The sequence below is a fragment of the Kwoniella europaea genome, chromosome 1, assembly GCF_036810445.1.
Source record: "Kwoniella europaea PYCC6329 chromosome 1, complete sequence".
NCBI lineage: Eukaryota > Fungi > Basidiomycota > Tremellomycetes > Tremellales > Cryptococcaceae > Kwoniella > Kwoniella europaea.
In genome coordinates this window covers 7,105,566-7,121,589 of record NC_089487.1, presented here as the reverse complement: position 1 = coordinate 7,121,589, position 16,024 = coordinate 7,105,566, and the positions used below count along the sequence as shown (strand labels likewise).

Below are 16,024 nucleotides of genomic sequence, written 5' to 3'. Positions count from 1 at the left end.
AGGTTTGTTGCTGCAAATATTTGATTCCGCTCGTAATGGGATCAGTACGACTGCTAAATGAAGGATCATGTCTAATGAACGTAAATCATGAACGTATAATCATGAAAGTGCATATATGCATGTGCATCCAATATCAACCATGCACCAGAAGAAAAAGAAACTATAAACATCAACTAGAAAAACCTTTTATCCCCTGTGTACTCTCGTTTAAAGCATAAAAGTCAAAGGTTGTTCCATGTAATCCTTGAAAGCTTTCAACCATTTAGCACCGACCGCACCATCGACCGTTCGGTGATCGGACGACAAAGTAGCTTTCATGACTTGAACCGTCTTGAATCCCTTGGGGTCTTCAGGTGCCAATTCCAATTTCGTCGATGTTTTACCGATAGCCAAGATACAAGATTGAGGTGGGTTGATGATTGCAGTGAAGTTGTCGATACCGAACATTCCCAAGTTTGAGATGGTAAATGTACCTCCCTGGTATTCTTCAGGTTTCAATTTACCTTCCCTAGCCTTTGATGCTAAAGCTTTGGTCTCGGCTGAGATGGAAGCGAGTCCCTTGGATCCGACATCCTTGATTATAGGAGTGATGAGTCCGTTGGGGGTAGCGACAGCAACGCAGATATCGGCTTTCTTGTATTGTCGGATCACGTCACCTAACCAGGCGGAGTTGGCTTCGGGTACTTCGGCAAGAGCGAGGGAAGCGGCCTTGACGACTATGGAGAGATACACGATCAGCTAAACCTGCACAGAAAAGCGCCAGAGGGAAGAAAGCTGAAAATGAGAATACAGATACTCACTGAAGTCGTTGACAGAAAGTTTGGTTTTTCCTTCACCAGCCTTGTTGAACATCTCCCTAAGTTTGAGCAATCGGTCTAATAACAGCAGATCAAAGGATCAGCATTCTCCTTTTGCCTCTCCTTTACAGTGAGGTATCCCACTAACCCATGTTGACCTCAACAGTCAAGTAGTAGTGAGGTAATTGTTGTTTGGATTCGGTCAATCGTTTACCAATCGTCTTTCTCATGTTAGAAGTGGGGATATCCTCGTACTCGGCAGGAGCAGCAGGAGCAGCTTTACCTGGAGTGGTAGTAGCGCCTGAGGTAGGGGTAGTAGCGGTTGATGAAGAAGCACCTCCCTTGTACTTCTCGACGTCCTCCTGCATATTGATGTTAGGTCAGCTTCTGACATCCCTTGGTGAAAGTACAATTGCGATATTCTGACATTGATTCTCGATGTATAAAGCACATAGAACCATACACGGATTCAAACATGCGAAAGAGATAGACCCTCATACTCACCTTGACGATCCTACCCTCTGGTCCAGTCCCTTTAATCTGCGCCAATGGAATTCCTTTCTCCAAAGCCAATTTCCTAGCCAAAGGAGAAGCGAAGAATTTCGGTTTATCACCTTGTCCAGGTAGCTCCGGTACCTGTTGAGCTTCTTTACCACCACTTCCTGATCCATATTTCGTCTCATCTTTAGGTGTACCCAACGAAGGAGTCTTGCTCTCGGATGATTCAGATGATTTAGACTCTTGTTGTTGTTCCTTAGGTGCATCCTCCTCTTTCTTTTGTGGTGGGGCTGATTCACCCTCTGATTCAGAAGCTAATTTGTCTGCACCTGAGAGATCATCTCCTTCTTCTCCGATTACTGCGATGGGTGTACCGACGGCGATTCCCTTGGCACCGTTTTGGACCTATAGTGAAGTTAAGGTCAGTCGTAGCTCGTACGGATGGTCCAGAATGACATGATGATCATGGATGAGATGAGCGGTATTTCAGCAAGTACCACATCTCGGATCAAAGATGTGAGATCATATAGGTTCAAGATTGATACATGGATGACTCATATCAGAGGAGAACATCAACACTCACAATGATCTTGGCCAAAATACCATCATCTTGAGCCTCAACATCGATGGTAGCTTTATCAGTCTCGATTTCCACCAAGACATCACCAGCAGCGTACGAGTCTCCTTCCTTTACTTTCCACGAGGCAATACCACCCTCAGTCATCGTTGGTGACATAGCTGGCATGGAGAATTTGCTGAGGGCTGATGATGGGGCGGAAGTTCGGAGGGCTGTGGAGGCGTCGTTCAGTTCGTCAAGTGATAGATTATCGTCAGTGAGGTTTAAGTAGGACCAAGGAATTTAGCCAGATAGTAGTAGAAGAGCAAAATAATCAGCAATCAATCTCTATCTCTTATCAAAACATTGGTTGTCCCTCAAAGTCGAAAGAGACACTCACATCTGGAGATGAGAACCTGCTTTCTCAAACCAGCCGAAGCTGATCTTTTAGCCACTTGAGCAAAGGACATCATCTTGGCCTAGTTTAGGTGCTGCTGTGAGGGATGATGAGGAGATGTTAAGGTAGATGAAGACAGATTAATCCTAGCAGGTTGATCACAATTTATTTTGTGTTGTTGGGGAAGTGGAAGTGAGGAGTGACGGTCAAAGACGGTCCGCATGGATGAGAGTGTGATCCGAATGCCACATCCATCAAATCACCGAAATCCCATCCCATGTTGACAGAGACGGAGGTCACCGAAGTACTAGAGCGGTACGCTTCGACCTCCTCTGCTTGCCTCCTGGCGATTCAGACATGCATAGCAGTCCAAGTAGTATGTATTCCCATTGTATATAAGATCATTCAATGCCCATCTGGAGAGTTACCGTACTCCATCCTAGGACTATGAGGTCTGGGTTGTTCTTGTCCACCACCGCCATGCCCACTAGTAGTGGTGGTAGCGTTCCTAGTTTCTTGCTGTACTGACTTCGAACATTGACAGCAAGTCAAACCACAACAACCAAAGCAGCACAATACCGCTAAAGCCACTGCATCCTCGCAGAGGGATGTCTCCTGGGTGGTAGTCCTACGTTCGATGTGTCTTTCTTCTTGTTCCATGATGAAGTTATATCCAATATTGGTGTTTCTCCTGGGGGACGAGCCACCTGACCCCGACCCTGAGGATCGTAACCGGGTCGAAGAGCCATTACGACTTGCTGGACTGGTTGGTGAGGTATCTCCTGATCCAGAATGGGAAGTCCCAGAGGGAGATGAAGATCGATCATTACCTTGGGTCGTGGAGGGCACTTGAAGGTACTGCGAGTCACCTCCGGTGGTATCATTCCGATCAGCCATGATGGATCAATCTACTGATTATTCTCCGGTATAGAATCATAAGTGAAGATATATGAAATATTGCGAATCTTTAATTCGATAACGACTCATATATACTTTACTGACTCGATACTAATACAGCATAGGGCCGCTCCAACGATAAAATGACGCAGATGCTAAACTTCTGATAATACGCTTCTCAACTCTTATCAAAGGGTTTCAAACGTTATAAGCTGCAAGAACCTTTGATACGATCCAACGACCTGTATCACATTTCACAGCTTCGCTCCATGGACATCTCAAGAATGTATCATATTACACTCCCTTACTTTACGAGGAGACCTCGAAATATTCTCTCGATGTCTCAGCGGTAGAATGGCACGGGATAATCAAATCGTCTATTACGAGAATTTGAAAGGAAGAAAGAATGTAGTATAAACTCCGTGAATGTTCAGCTACACACATATTGTACTGGCCTCTTTCATCAATCTTAATCTTCCGATTGAGCTTCATGATAATCTTTGATTACGTCTTATATACAAAGATGAATACGACTAACATAGATACTGAAATTAGATCGTCGTCTTCCCTCTGCTAGATCCTGCACGCTACTGTATGCGAATATTCAATTTTGAACACGACCTCCTGTAAAATGGCATTCCTTTAGGTATTATTTGATCAATCCTGAAAATCAATATATTGGCTTTTCTTCTCTTCGAACCTCTTCCTCTGTTCAGGATCATCTTGGGGACTACCCCAACTAACTTTCTTAATCTTGATTGCAGACGATCTAGACATACTGACCTCTTCGCCACCTGGCATGGTGGGTGAATCGGATCCACTCCCACTTGCACTTGCGATCGTATGATAGGCGTCTTTGAAAAATCGATAAATAGGAGATGAATCGGTGGCACCACCACCACCGATCTTTGGAGAACCCTGCGTACCATCTGTATCTTTGGTCGTGTGATGAAGTGGGCCTTTACTTTCTACCGGTGAAGAAGCCACAGAAGCAGAAGGGGAAGTATGCGGAAAATCAGCCAAGGAAGCTGTATTGGGTTTGTCAAACCTATCAGAATCGTATTTCGAAGTGGATGTGGAAGTGGATGTGGATGTCGGTCGTCCTTGCATTTGAGAAAACTCCTTGGGAAAACTCAGATCGACTGTCACCGTCACTCCCTTGCCGCTGGGCGATTTAGTAGTCGCAGCGTAAGAAGAAACTTCTGAATCACTCATTTTATGAAGTATTGATCCGATTATGATTCACTGTCAATGTCAATTTGTGGAAACTTATGTATGGTTCAGAAACAGAAATCGAACTGGAAATCGAGATTTGCTAATCATACATGTATATATTTATGTATGAAGGGTTCGAGTTGATATATGAATGGCAAACGTCCAGAACATGACGACGATGATATACGTTCTTTCAGCTGAGGACGTGTCACGGAGATCAAAGGATCTGGTCGTATCGTACGAAATTGAAATACATCAGGCCTTCGCAGAAGTCATCAGTGTGGCATGATTGGCAAAGTATCATAAACTCAATCATGATCGTAATCTTAGCAGTAATCACAATTTAAGAATGGGAATCATCGTATCGGATGACTTGCACTGATTGGCCTGTTCAGATTGGCGCTTGCCTACATACAGGTCCAAGATCCGAATGGACTCTGGTCCTTGTCATTGTACATTTTGGTTCCTTGATCACTTAGACAAATGAAAAGTATATCGCATTGGTCATTTAACCATACCATTCATTTACGCGCAGATGAATGCGCTCCTCCACGTACCACGTTTCACTATAAAGGGTATATATAAGAGATTGGTATCGTTGAGACACCCCTGGGTATATATAAAAGAAATAAAGTGAGAGTTTGAAATTTCTATGTTTGGAAAACAAAGATAGAAGAAAAAAAGAGAGCTCTGATTCGTTGAACAGATTAATTGATCATTTACTGATCAAATGCTTGACTCGATAGCCATCCCACATACTACATCCTGTCTACTTCTTTCGCTCCTACGTGACATAACACCTTGACTTCAACTTGTCACACACCATATACCATTCACCAATTCCTCACCGACAACTGTTCGAATTTTTGATACCACTTAAATCTCCCCACACCATCTCTCCCACCGTTGCACCTTCCACTACACTGAAAACCCCTCATCCACACACTATCCACACTCTACACACTGCTTCCACTTTTCTTCCTGCTACCCCTCTACCTGCTTATCCCTGCCCTCACCTAGTCCGAATCATCCACGACTCTAGGTTTACTCCTACTCCTAGTCAACCTTCCTGGTGTCCCAGTAGCACCTTGCAATTCCTGAGTCACACCGGATGCTCTTGACTTTCGTCCAGCGGGTTTTGCCTCGGCATCAGAAGAATCGATATCAGATTGTCCAGCTAATGATTTTCGAGAGGCGATTCGACCGGATCGTCTAGAAGGTGTAGCAGGAGCGGATGTTGAAGTGACAGATGCGTAGGTTTCGGTCTTATCGTTGGTAGTGGATTTTTTGACGGCGGGAGATGATTTGGATTTGGCCGAGTAGATTTTGTCGGTGAATGGGCTATGATCAAGTACATACATAACATTAGCTGTGTCCGATAAGGTGTTCGAACTAGCCGTACTATAATATCCAATATCACATCATGACAGAACATTAGACAAAGCAGCGAAGAATGTCCCAACTCACCCTTCATATTTCAACGCAACACTGTATACCAACCAAATCCACGCAGCCAACAGGATCCCAACGGGAGATTGGAACCACAGAGCCGTACCGAGGTGAGTAAGTGCACTTCCAACGTACATTGGGTCGGAGAGTACGTTGAATGGGAAATGGGTAACACGGTGAGTCATAAGTATACCGAAATAATCCCCAAGGTATGTACCGGTTACTCCTAATGCCCACATTGAGGAGATGACGAATGTTTGACCAGATACGAAGAGGATGATGGCGAGGAGTTTGATGAGGGGTTGGTCTAGTTCGATGAGGGAGGGTTGATTTTTCAAGGCGTTGATGAAGCTATATTTGAAAACGGTAAAAGATATAGGATGAACAGATATCAGCTAAGGCATCTAATCCACAGTATTTTAAATAATAATCAAAAAGAGATGGTATACCCACAGATGATCCCTAAAAGCACTTATCGAGAAGATGGTAAAGGCCAACAAGTAAGTACCGACCAAAGGCGATCCGACAATCTTGGTGATCGTCTTGTTTCGATATTCTACATAGGATCATCATACAGTAGTCAGTCAACGATAAACTGCCGGGATTGATATGTGCATGAATCTCAGTGCAGAGAGATATCTTCATCCGAGAACTACCACAGACAGATGTGATGTGCCAGGGATGTCACACCATGTCTCCCTATGATAAGACACACCCACACACACACTCACCATTCCTAGCAACGGTATTCCAGAAAATCGGATTAAAAGCCGTCATAGCTACGAAAGCCCACAAGCTCTTCTTGTCCAATTCGAATAAGGCCGGACCGGCTGAGGCATACTTGTAATGCGGGTGAAGGAGGTCTTGGCCTGGTAGCCAGGAAGGAATGGAGTCGAGGATTGATTTTGACATTGTGTTGCCGGTGGGAATGAGGAGGCCGGAGGAAGGATTCTACACTTGTTGAGGACCGAAAGCCGCAATGACCTTGATGGGGGTAGTGTAAATCAAGTAGTGTACGATGGATGTTATAAGAGTCGCAAGGAATGTCTCAAGAAGACTTGTTGACATTGTTTTCTTTCCAAGATGGAATTTCATCGACGCGATCAATGATCCCAATCAATTTTACCACATCAGGTAATTTAGTGATCTATATAAACCCCAAAAATCAAAACATCTTCAAACATCACCAAATTACTCGTTTGGGTGCATACTACTCGAGTACAACACAAGATAGGTATATTGCATGCAGGTGTATATATGTATGATGATAGGTATGTAGAGATGCGAGTGACGTAGTATAACAGGTAATACAGAAATATAGTAATATTATCTTCTAATTCCCCTCCTTGTCCCCTTCCCCCTCTCCAACGACCCTAACATTCCTCCAAGTTTTCCTCTGTTTAACCCTCTCCGCTACATTCCTCTCTATCCACGTCAATCCCTTTCTAGGAACACCTTCCACCTTCCGTGTACCATTAGGCATGACATTCTCTCTTCTCCAATCTCTAACCAATCTATCAACCTCCTTCGATCTCTCTCCTTTAGCATGTTTACGTTGCCTCAAACCGGGTAATCTCTCCAAGCAATTATCCAATACCACCTCCGTCCTCTCTTTCAGTTCTACCGCTTTGGCTCTATCTGGGAAACTCACTTCTAATCTGAATGACAACCAGATGTATAATACTAACGATTTATGTAATGTTTCCAACATCGGTATTGACGAGATGATAATAGGAGGAGTTAACAATTTCCTACCTATTCCAAGGACAGGTGGTAAAGGAGGTAATGTTCGAAGTGTTTCTTCAACGAGTTCAAGTTGAGTGATTAATCTTGAAGATTTGAAAATGTCTTCCAGATCTACATATCCATTTAATGAGAAATCTTTAATCAACTCTTGAAAGATCGATTTGGCCCTTTCATCACGTACGTTGACAGGAGCGAAGCAGAACAAATCGATCTCAGCTAAACTCAATTGATCTCTATACGGTTCTAACAAGTCCGCCAAAGGGAGTTTATGTTCATAGCCTGATAAAGTCGTGTACTTTGGTACTTTCACTAGACTTGAGAATTGTTCTAACAATGAACCGAATGTTGTGTTTGAAGGTAACAAACTAGCGAGTTCCGACAGATTATTATAAGGTACTTCCAAGTTGGCTCGTGGGATGGAAGGTAAATCGCGTTTCATCAATTCCCTCAGAATCGGTAGATCCGCTTTATGCAGTGTCGTGACTAGTCCACCGGTAGCAGGAGCTTCGTTGGGGTTAGTGATGTGATTAGAGTTTTTATCCAAGTCGGAATCGGAAGAAGTTTTGTATCGTCCTGCTCTACCTGCGATTTGTTTGATCTGGGTGAGGGAAAGGGGCGTTTCTTTTTTACCGTTGAATTTCGTGAGGGATTCGAAGATCATTCGTTTGATTTTTCTAAACGAACAAGAGAGAAGAGATAAAATAGATTAGCGAATTTGTGATATACACATAGAGGATAGCGCAGTATGGAAGCAGCGATCAAGTGTTGAACAATCATTTTGTTGAACATAGGACAAAAAGGATAGTCTATACTCACAAATTCAATCCCATCCCCACCGCATCAGAAGCCACCAACACCTCACTCAAACCCTTCTCATCATTAAAATCCCTCGCCTGTTCCGCCCTAGTCTCAGGTGGAAGTGCACCATACACCACGGCGCATTTCTTCCCAGCAGTCGATTCGATCATCTTCTTCACAGCGAATATATTCGTCCTTGAGAACGTCACTACACAATCACCTTTTTCTACTTTTTCCCAATCATTATTCAAACTTTCTTCAGCGACCACCAAGGGTGTTAACCTATTATACTTATGTACCGTTATTTGATCACCTAATGGCTCTAAGAGGTTATGTAGTAACTTGACGGTAGTTTCATCACCACAAAGATGGATCTCCTTAGCAGCCAATCCTAACACGGCTTTCGTCCATGATCCGCCTCTTTGCTCATCTCCCAACATCTGAATCTCATCTATAACCACTACGTCGAACCCTTTTCCGTTCAAACCGTTAAGAGGTAACATCTCGACTGTACAGCTCAATAAACCCGAATCAGGATCTACAACCCTTCTTTCCTCTCCAGTAAGGAGATTACATGCTCTTCCTTTCCCATCTAATTCGCCGACCGTACCGAGATTCATCCTCTCCCAAACTTCGTGAGCTAGCAGTCTCAATGGACCAGCATAAGCGCCAGATGAGGCTTTAGACAGAGCCTTGAGGGCGTTATATGTTTTACCTGAGTTGGTAGGTCCGATGTGAAGGTGGAAATGCCTTTTCATCGATCGAGCAGAAAGGAATTCGGATGAATAGGGTAATCGAGTTAGGTCCGTTATGTTTAATATACTTTGAATATGTATTTTCAACTGATCATCTATCAAATCTTTTCGATCTAATGTCAAAATCCACGATAGGAAGTTCCTCAAAGCCATGGATTCGACAGTGGTGATGATCCGACCTTGATTCATCGCTATAACCAAATCTTCACCATTCCATCCATTTCTATCTAACCCTTCCAAAACCTCCTGATCATTTTTGTTACCTTCGTATCCCCCCAAGTCATTCTCAACTTTCTTCAGCCATTCATTCTGGATCTTATGTATCACAAGTCTGGTATTTAATCCGCACGCATTGAGTTTCCTTCTGGCTCTGGGAGAATCTATATATTCGGGTATACGTTGCAGCAACAGCGAGACGATCTGATGAGGATGTGCAGAAGGTTTTTCGTTGAAGTCATCTACGGTAATTTGCAGTGGAGCTCGAGGGATGGTCTGATCACGCGGTATAGTCGGATTGAGCTGAGCGGTAGATGGGACAGGGAAGGGTTGCTGACGGGCGTACTGCCGGGAAGTAGGGAGAGAGGTGGACAGTGATCGGGTGGAAGGAAAGATGAAAGGTAGGGTACGTCGTTGTAGGTTTAGACATCGTCGACAGAGTGGCCGCAGGGAGGGGCCTGCTCCGGACAGCGACATGGTGATAGATGGTCGTGAGATGGTCAAGGTAGATCCAGTAGATGGTCATTCATGTATCATCTTTCGATCTCTTATACTGGATCTCTCGAGTGGTCAACTTTTTCAACGCGAGGATGATTTAGTTACGTAATACATCTGAGATTGATCCCGGTCCGAGCGTTGTTGTGGGTGTGTGTAACATCCTCATCCTCATCCTCATCTCCGCCATCATCCCCATTCATATGTGCCATTTTCATCCACTCATTGTCATCATCAAGCATACACCAGTATCCATCACACTCTCTCTAAAACTGCTCTGAGCCTCATCGAAGTGGGAGAACGACCAATCGACCTGTTGCGTGATCACCGCAAGATCCGGGCGTTTGATCGGAGATTCAAAGTCAAGTGAACAGTGAACAATAACAAGGTGGATTAGCATTAGCATCGTAGAGTAGCGGGTTTCATCCTTCACAATGTCTCAATGTGAGTATATGCATTCATCGGGAGGGAAATAGCGAATCATTTCCCATACCTCTTCTCAATAAATCACTAGTTTAGCCATATGCGTACTAACATGATCTATCATATAGCCAATCCTCCCCCAGCTACAGCTACGTCTGGACCCCCAATCCAACAATCACAACAACAACAGCCAACACTTTCTCAACCCGTCCCTGCTCAACCACCATCAAAATCCGAGATCGAACGTAAATTATCATTCAGGTCTGCTTCAGCGCCTTCATCACGTATGCACGAATCTCCCAAGAAGAAAGTACGTCCAGCTACCCATCCTTCCATCCATCTATCCTCATTTCCCATGCTCACATTGTTATTCTTGGATATAGAAATCTACCCATCCACCACCTCCTCATGCACCTTCAGGAACATATCACACCTACTCAGCATCAGGTAACGAATCCGACTCGTCCTCCATAACTTCGTCAACACAACCACCCATGATCGGTTCACCTAATCCTACTTCTCCGATCCTCACGCCTGCCACCACCTCGGTAGGTGGATTAAGTGCGATTGCAGAGAGAAAGTTCGGTGGCGAGATCATTGATGAGGCTGAGCTGGAGGATGTAGAAGAAGAGAACGAAAATGAGAATGAAGAGGTAGAAAGTGCGAGTGAAGCCGAGGAGGAACAAGGTTTGCAGAAGGGTATGGAAGGTGAGAGGGTGGTCAAGAGTGGGTATTTATGGAAGAAGCAGGAAAGAAGAAAGGTGAGTAGAGTATAAGTTATCTCAAACTCTCAATTCCAATGAATGTCAAAAGAAATCATGCTCATGTTAGCGCTGTTCGATGCTTTAGGCTTGGAAGAAAAGATGGTTTGTTCTACGCACAGAGAAATTGGCTTATTACAAAGACGAGAAGGTGAGCTGTCGAATCCTCGTTATCGTATTCTGAGAGTGAAAAGCTAATTCATGTATCGTGATCAACAAAGGAATACTCCCTCAAGAAAGTCATCGATCTCCACGAAGTTCACACCGTCGCTCCAGTAACCGTCAAGAAACACCCTCATTCATTCGGTATCGTCACGCCTAAACGAACCTTCTTTGCCAAAGCCTCCCATCAAGATGATATGGAAGAGTGGGTACGAGCCATCAACGGTGTTCGAAGGAAGTTGTCAGAGAGGGAAGAAGAAGAAAGGATGAAAAGGGAGAAAAGCGAACATCATCATCATCAACAAAAGAGCAGTTCCATACCCATTCCTTCCAATCGAGAGCGATCAACCAGCGAACACGTGATCGATACTACTTCTCCTGGAACAAGCGTAGCTACCTCTGGGTCATACTTTGTCAACAGACCTAATCAACAAGGTATAGCCTCACCTCAAGCTATACATGCTGCTGGACAGGTATCACCTTCGTTAGCTTCTGGCGGAGTAATACCACCATCTTCACCGATGGACACCACCAATTCACTCGCATCGCAAATGGCTAAAATGAGTATTCCAAATCCGAGAACAACATCTGCTCAATCGGTCCACTCATACACTCAAGCTCAGCCATCATCTGGTTTGATGGCCGGTAAAAATCCCTCAACGGCTGCTTCCGTTCAATCATCTAGATCTGTCAGTGGGCCTGCACCATCGACAACAGCAAGGAGAGAACCTTCTACATCCAGTATCGCCTCGTCTATCCCTCCCGGTACGGGCGATCGATCAATGGCACTCAACCTGCAAAGTAGCGGTATTGCCTCGGGATCCAATCAATTTGTTGTTAGCTCGGAGGATGAAGATGATATCGATTTAGCGGAAGCCAGTCAAGGTAGAAGTGTAAATGATACTACCCAAAGTCTACCCTCGACACCTATCGATCCTACCAAGGTCATCTTATCGGCTTATCTCATGAAACGATCGAAGGGTCGAGGTAGGAAAGTATGGAGGAAGAGGTGGTTCGTTCTGACGAGTCAGGGTGTTACATATACCAAATCACATATGGTAAGTTAAGCTTCCTCTGAAACCCTTTTCTTTCGGATGAACGCTGATAAACGATGATGATCAAATAGGACACAAAGGCACTTCGATTCATCCCTCTCACCTCAGTGCTCGACGCATTGGAAGTAGACGCATCTGATGAATCCCTCGCATCAAGTGAAGAAGATCGACCTCCCTCTCACCACAATCACAACCCATTCCATCCGCATTCACATCAGTCTCACCAATCTCATCTCCACGCGCAGACATCAACTTCTCCACCTGCCAAACAGAATTTCACCACTGCCATGCGAGGTAGACTCTCATCTAACGATGCCGCGCAATCTTCAACACCTAAGAAACAACCTTCTTTACCTGGTGGATCTATCGAGAAACACAGCGAAGAGAATATATTCAGGTTGATCACTGCCAAACGAACTTATGTGTTATGTGCACCAAGTGAAGAAGATGAGATCAAATGGTTGGCAGCTACTAGAGCTTTGTTAAATCAACTTAGAGTAACTCAACAACAACAACAACCTCTAAGTCCTACAACGAATCAGGGTCAAGGTCAAGGGCAAATACCTACAATAACTCAACAGCCACCTACACCTGCTGCGTCATTATCTGAACGACCAATCGCGACTTCCGCACCTACACCTCAAAGATCTATTTCGCAAAGTGGAACTGGAAGTGGGGAACCTCAAGGACAGCCTCAACCGACAACGATACAAAGACAGATATCCTCTTCATCTGCATCTGGATTTGGATCTGTAGCCAGTGGACAGACACCTGGATCGATGACTAGAGGCAGAAGTGCAACGTATATGGCTAAATCGGCTGTAGCGGATGTAGTTAAGAAGTTCCATCCGGAGACATAGCTTAGTTCGAATGGATCTCAATGTGGGTTTATGGCTTATTTTATTTATGGTCTGGTCCTTTTCATTCCTGTGAAAAAAAACGTCTTTAACGAGACGAGAAAACGCTTGACAAAGTATGATTTTCGATATGATGACAAGTGATTTGATTGAAATGATCCGGTATTAATATTTGATAGTGATAATCACAAGTCCCGATGTCTATTATACTTTCTCGGTCTTCTGTTTCTCTCGTTTCTCTCAGCTTATGAAATAATCATGATATTTATGCAGTGTGAAAACGAATGAATGAATAAATGAATGATTTGATTCGATCTGAATGTGATTATGACGCGAGCATGAATACTGGTATAATATGTCACTAAGTGATACTCTGTCTACAGTGATCATCCGATGATGAGCTGCAACAGCTGTTCTTTCTTCAGCGATCCAAATTTCATGGTGCATTATAGAACTTGGGTATACATGCCGTGCTAATTGAATCATTCTATGTCTATCTGAACTCATTACCTATTTATTGTTTACAATACGATCTATACTATGTATCGCTCTTTGTTCTCCATCCATACCCAACCAAGACCATCTATACTCTAAACTCAGTATATATGACAGGTAGAAGAACGACACAAGCTGTCCAAAACTAATCATGCAACCACAAAGGAGAATCAGCTCTGTCCAAAAACGTAGCAATCGCTGAATTCTTCAATCAAGATCGTACTTACCACTTTTATCGAATAGATCAAGTTTAATGGCAAAGTCAACAAAACCAACAGAGGATTTAACACAGGATTCGACTTGGTGGATCTTAAAGACGAATTGGGAGGACCTTTGATAAGCAGTAAGAAGATGGAGTAAAAGGCGACGGAGAAGAAATGGTAGAACAACATGAGAGGCGCTGGGGTGAGACTACGAGGATCGCAAGGGTAGATATCAGTAAGACCAATCGAGAAACTTATAAGATAAGTCCCGTTGTTTCGTTGATTGAGCGAATAATAATAATACTCACGCAGATAATAGACCGACCGGTCCTGCAACTCTCTCACCTCCCATTCCCAGGTATTTCACACATCCTTCTCTGAGCACTTCAAGTTCGGGTTCTGTCAGGTAACATCAATCAGTTGCAATTATCGACGTACAACTCAAAAAAACCAACTTACCATCCGCTCCTCCAAACAAACTATAAAGAGCCATACTCAACACATTCACCACACCTGACAACTTCTTTCTCTCCCAGAACCATTCTCTCAGATATTCCGATACTTTATCCCAATCTTCCAATCCTGCTCTTCCGGATGGTAATTGCTCGGAAGGTTTGAGGTATTTAGTCAAGATGATAGCGTCATTGAAAGCTACTGTCATTCCTCCTCCCGTGAGGGGGTGTCGCATGTTATAGGCGTCACCTACTAAGATCGCACCGCTGAGGTGATTGGACAAGCCCTGGATAGAGGGTGGGAGGAAAGTGTTGGGCATGGATCGGAGACGCTGAGTGGCAAGGGCTGAGAGGACTGGGGATTGAAGTTCGGCTGGTAGATGAGGAACATAATTGGCCTCGATGTGACGCTATGGGTCGAAACAAATATAATCAGTTAGAATCGATATATAATGAATGACCATGATTTCACAAATGATACAAGATGGTTTTCTGAATAAGATGCGTATCATTCACTCACCTTCAGACTGCCATCCCCTACACTAGGTAATTTCCCTTTAACATCCACCAACATCCTCACCTCTCCCTTTTCCCTTCCAATCTGATACAGCAAAACCGGTCCAGAAGGCGTCAAACACACCGTTCCCATATTTTGGATCGGTAATTTGCAATCTTCCAATATGATCCCCACAAAGTGCGAACGAGTCTTGGGCGTGGGCGTACGCGTGCCGGGCGTAAGTCGGAATTTGGAGAAACATCCATCTGCAATGATCGTTATAGGTGCGTAGATCTTTTTGACTATGCCTGTAGGCTGAGGTCTACTATCTCGAGTATCATCTGAATTTCCCACATTCCCTTTTCCTTCTCCAGAAGAAGTATTTGAAGCCGGTTTAAATGACGCAGAAACACCTATAACTCTATTGGTATGTTCACAAAATACCAGATCTTTCACCGTAGCCTCCAACACCGTGACATTCTTCCCCTGGTTAAGCACCTTACGTCGAAGTGAGGATATCAATTTACCATGATGGAATGAACGTCCTTCTTTTTTACCCGATTCCGAATCGACATGCCATTTTCCTTTCTTATCTATATGAGCCGAGATTCCATTCTGTTCTTTTCCATCTTGATGTTGATGTATCCCTGCCATCTCTTCTAATAAGGGATAAGGACAACCGACTTTCTCTTCACCCGAGACGATACAATACCCTTCGACGGGAACTGCATCGATCCCATCCAAGACATCTGCCATACCCAATTCCTCCAACGCAGCAACACCACCAGGTTGGAGTAGTTCGCCAACTATTCTATCTGGTTCGGACAAGTCCCTTTCGAGGAGAACGACAGATCGACCGGATTGAGAGAGCGAATAGGCAAGGGCACAGCCTATGACACCGGCGCCGATTATGATTATCTCAGGTTGGAGGGAGTGGATCTGACAATATACGATATCATTAGCATTCTCCTCTATATTTAAATGGATTTAGAATTGGTAAACCCACAGATACATGATCTATACCTGAGCTAGCGACTTCTACCTCTGGTGTAGTAGACATGATGGACTATAAGCGTTCGGATCGAGTGCGGTTGAGAAAGAGTGTCGTGTTTATCTTCTATTTTGTGTGGATTATTACGTATTTGTGAATGACAGGTGGGTAGATACAATGCGATGAGTGTCCTTCTCGCTGGTGATCAATGATGAACAGTATAATGGGAACCTGTTGAGAGAGGGATATGGATATGGATGATAAATGACTGAATCACTGAATTGCTGTAGTTCGATCTCTACCAATCTTT

At 44.1% G+C, this 16,024-nt stretch overlaps 7 protein-coding genes across 7 annotated transcripts; 1 reads left to right on the top strand and 6 right to left on the bottom strand.

Annotated features, from left to right (window-relative positions):
- Positions 1-207: 207 nt before the first annotated feature.
- V865_002721 (pyruvate dehydrogenase complex dihydrolipoamide acetyltransferase) lies at positions 208-2,324 on the bottom strand (the record flags this gene model as incomplete). The annotated part of the gene is made up of 6 exons (XM_066226520.1): positions 208-716; positions 801-875; positions 946-1,159; positions 1,302-1,700; positions 1,879-2,084; positions 2,252-2,324. 6 exons carry the CDS (start codon positions 2,322-2,324, stop codon positions 208-210), a joined length of 1,476 nt encoding a protein of 491 aa, XP_066082617.1.
- Positions 2,325-2,653: 329 nt separating this feature from the next.
- V865_002720 (uncharacterized protein) lies at positions 2,654-3,145 on the bottom strand (the record flags this gene model as incomplete). The annotated part of the gene is made up of 1 exon (XM_066226519.1): positions 2,654-3,145. One exon carries the CDS (start codon positions 3,143-3,145, stop codon positions 2,654-2,656), a length of 492 nt encoding a protein of 163 aa, XP_066082616.1.
- Positions 3,146-3,802: 657 nt separating this feature from the next.
- Positions 3,803-4,360, bottom strand: V865_002719 (uncharacterized protein; the record flags this gene model as incomplete). Its single annotated transcript, XM_066226518.1, has 1 exon — positions 3,803-4,360. One exon carries the CDS (start codon positions 4,358-4,360, stop codon positions 3,803-3,805), a length of 558 nt encoding a protein of 185 aa, XP_066082615.1.
- A 1,016-nt stretch (positions 4,361-5,376) lies between these two features.
- Positions 5,377-6,721, bottom strand: V865_002718 (uncharacterized protein; the record flags this gene model as incomplete). The annotated part of the gene is made up of 4 exons (XM_066226517.1): positions 5,377-5,701; positions 5,828-6,160; positions 6,263-6,365; positions 6,541-6,721. 4 exons carry the CDS (start codon positions 6,719-6,721, stop codon positions 5,377-5,379), a joined length of 942 nt encoding a protein of 313 aa, XP_066082614.1.
- A 421-nt stretch (positions 6,722-7,142) lies between these two features.
- Positions 7,143-9,801, bottom strand: V865_002717 (uncharacterized protein; the record flags this gene model as incomplete). The annotated part of the gene is made up of 2 exons (XM_066226516.1): positions 7,143-8,229; positions 8,372-9,801. 2 exons carry the CDS (start codon positions 9,799-9,801, stop codon positions 7,143-7,145), a joined length of 2,517 nt encoding a protein of 838 aa, XP_066082613.1.
- A 553-nt stretch (positions 9,802-10,354) lies between these two features.
- Positions 10,355-13,080, top strand: V865_002716 (uncharacterized protein; the record flags this gene model as incomplete). The annotated part of the gene is made up of 5 exons (XM_066226515.1): positions 10,355-10,552; positions 10,626-11,003; positions 11,092-11,154; positions 11,225-12,223; positions 12,292-13,080. The coding sequence occupies 5 exons, from the start codon at positions 10,355-10,357 to the stop codon at positions 13,078-13,080; spliced, it is 2,427 nt and encodes an 808-aa protein (XP_066082612.1).
- A 580-nt stretch (positions 13,081-13,660) lies between these two features.
- V865_002715 (uncharacterized protein) lies at positions 13,661-15,783 on the bottom strand (the record flags this gene model as incomplete). Its single annotated transcript, XM_066226514.1, has 6 exons — positions 13,661-13,717; positions 13,800-13,983; positions 14,084-14,174; positions 14,235-14,637; positions 14,748-15,662; positions 15,730-15,783. The coding sequence occupies 6 exons, from the start codon at positions 15,781-15,783 to the stop codon at positions 13,661-13,663; spliced, it is 1,704 nt and encodes a 567-aa protein (XP_066082611.1).
- Positions 15,784-16,024: the final 241 nt, after the last annotated feature.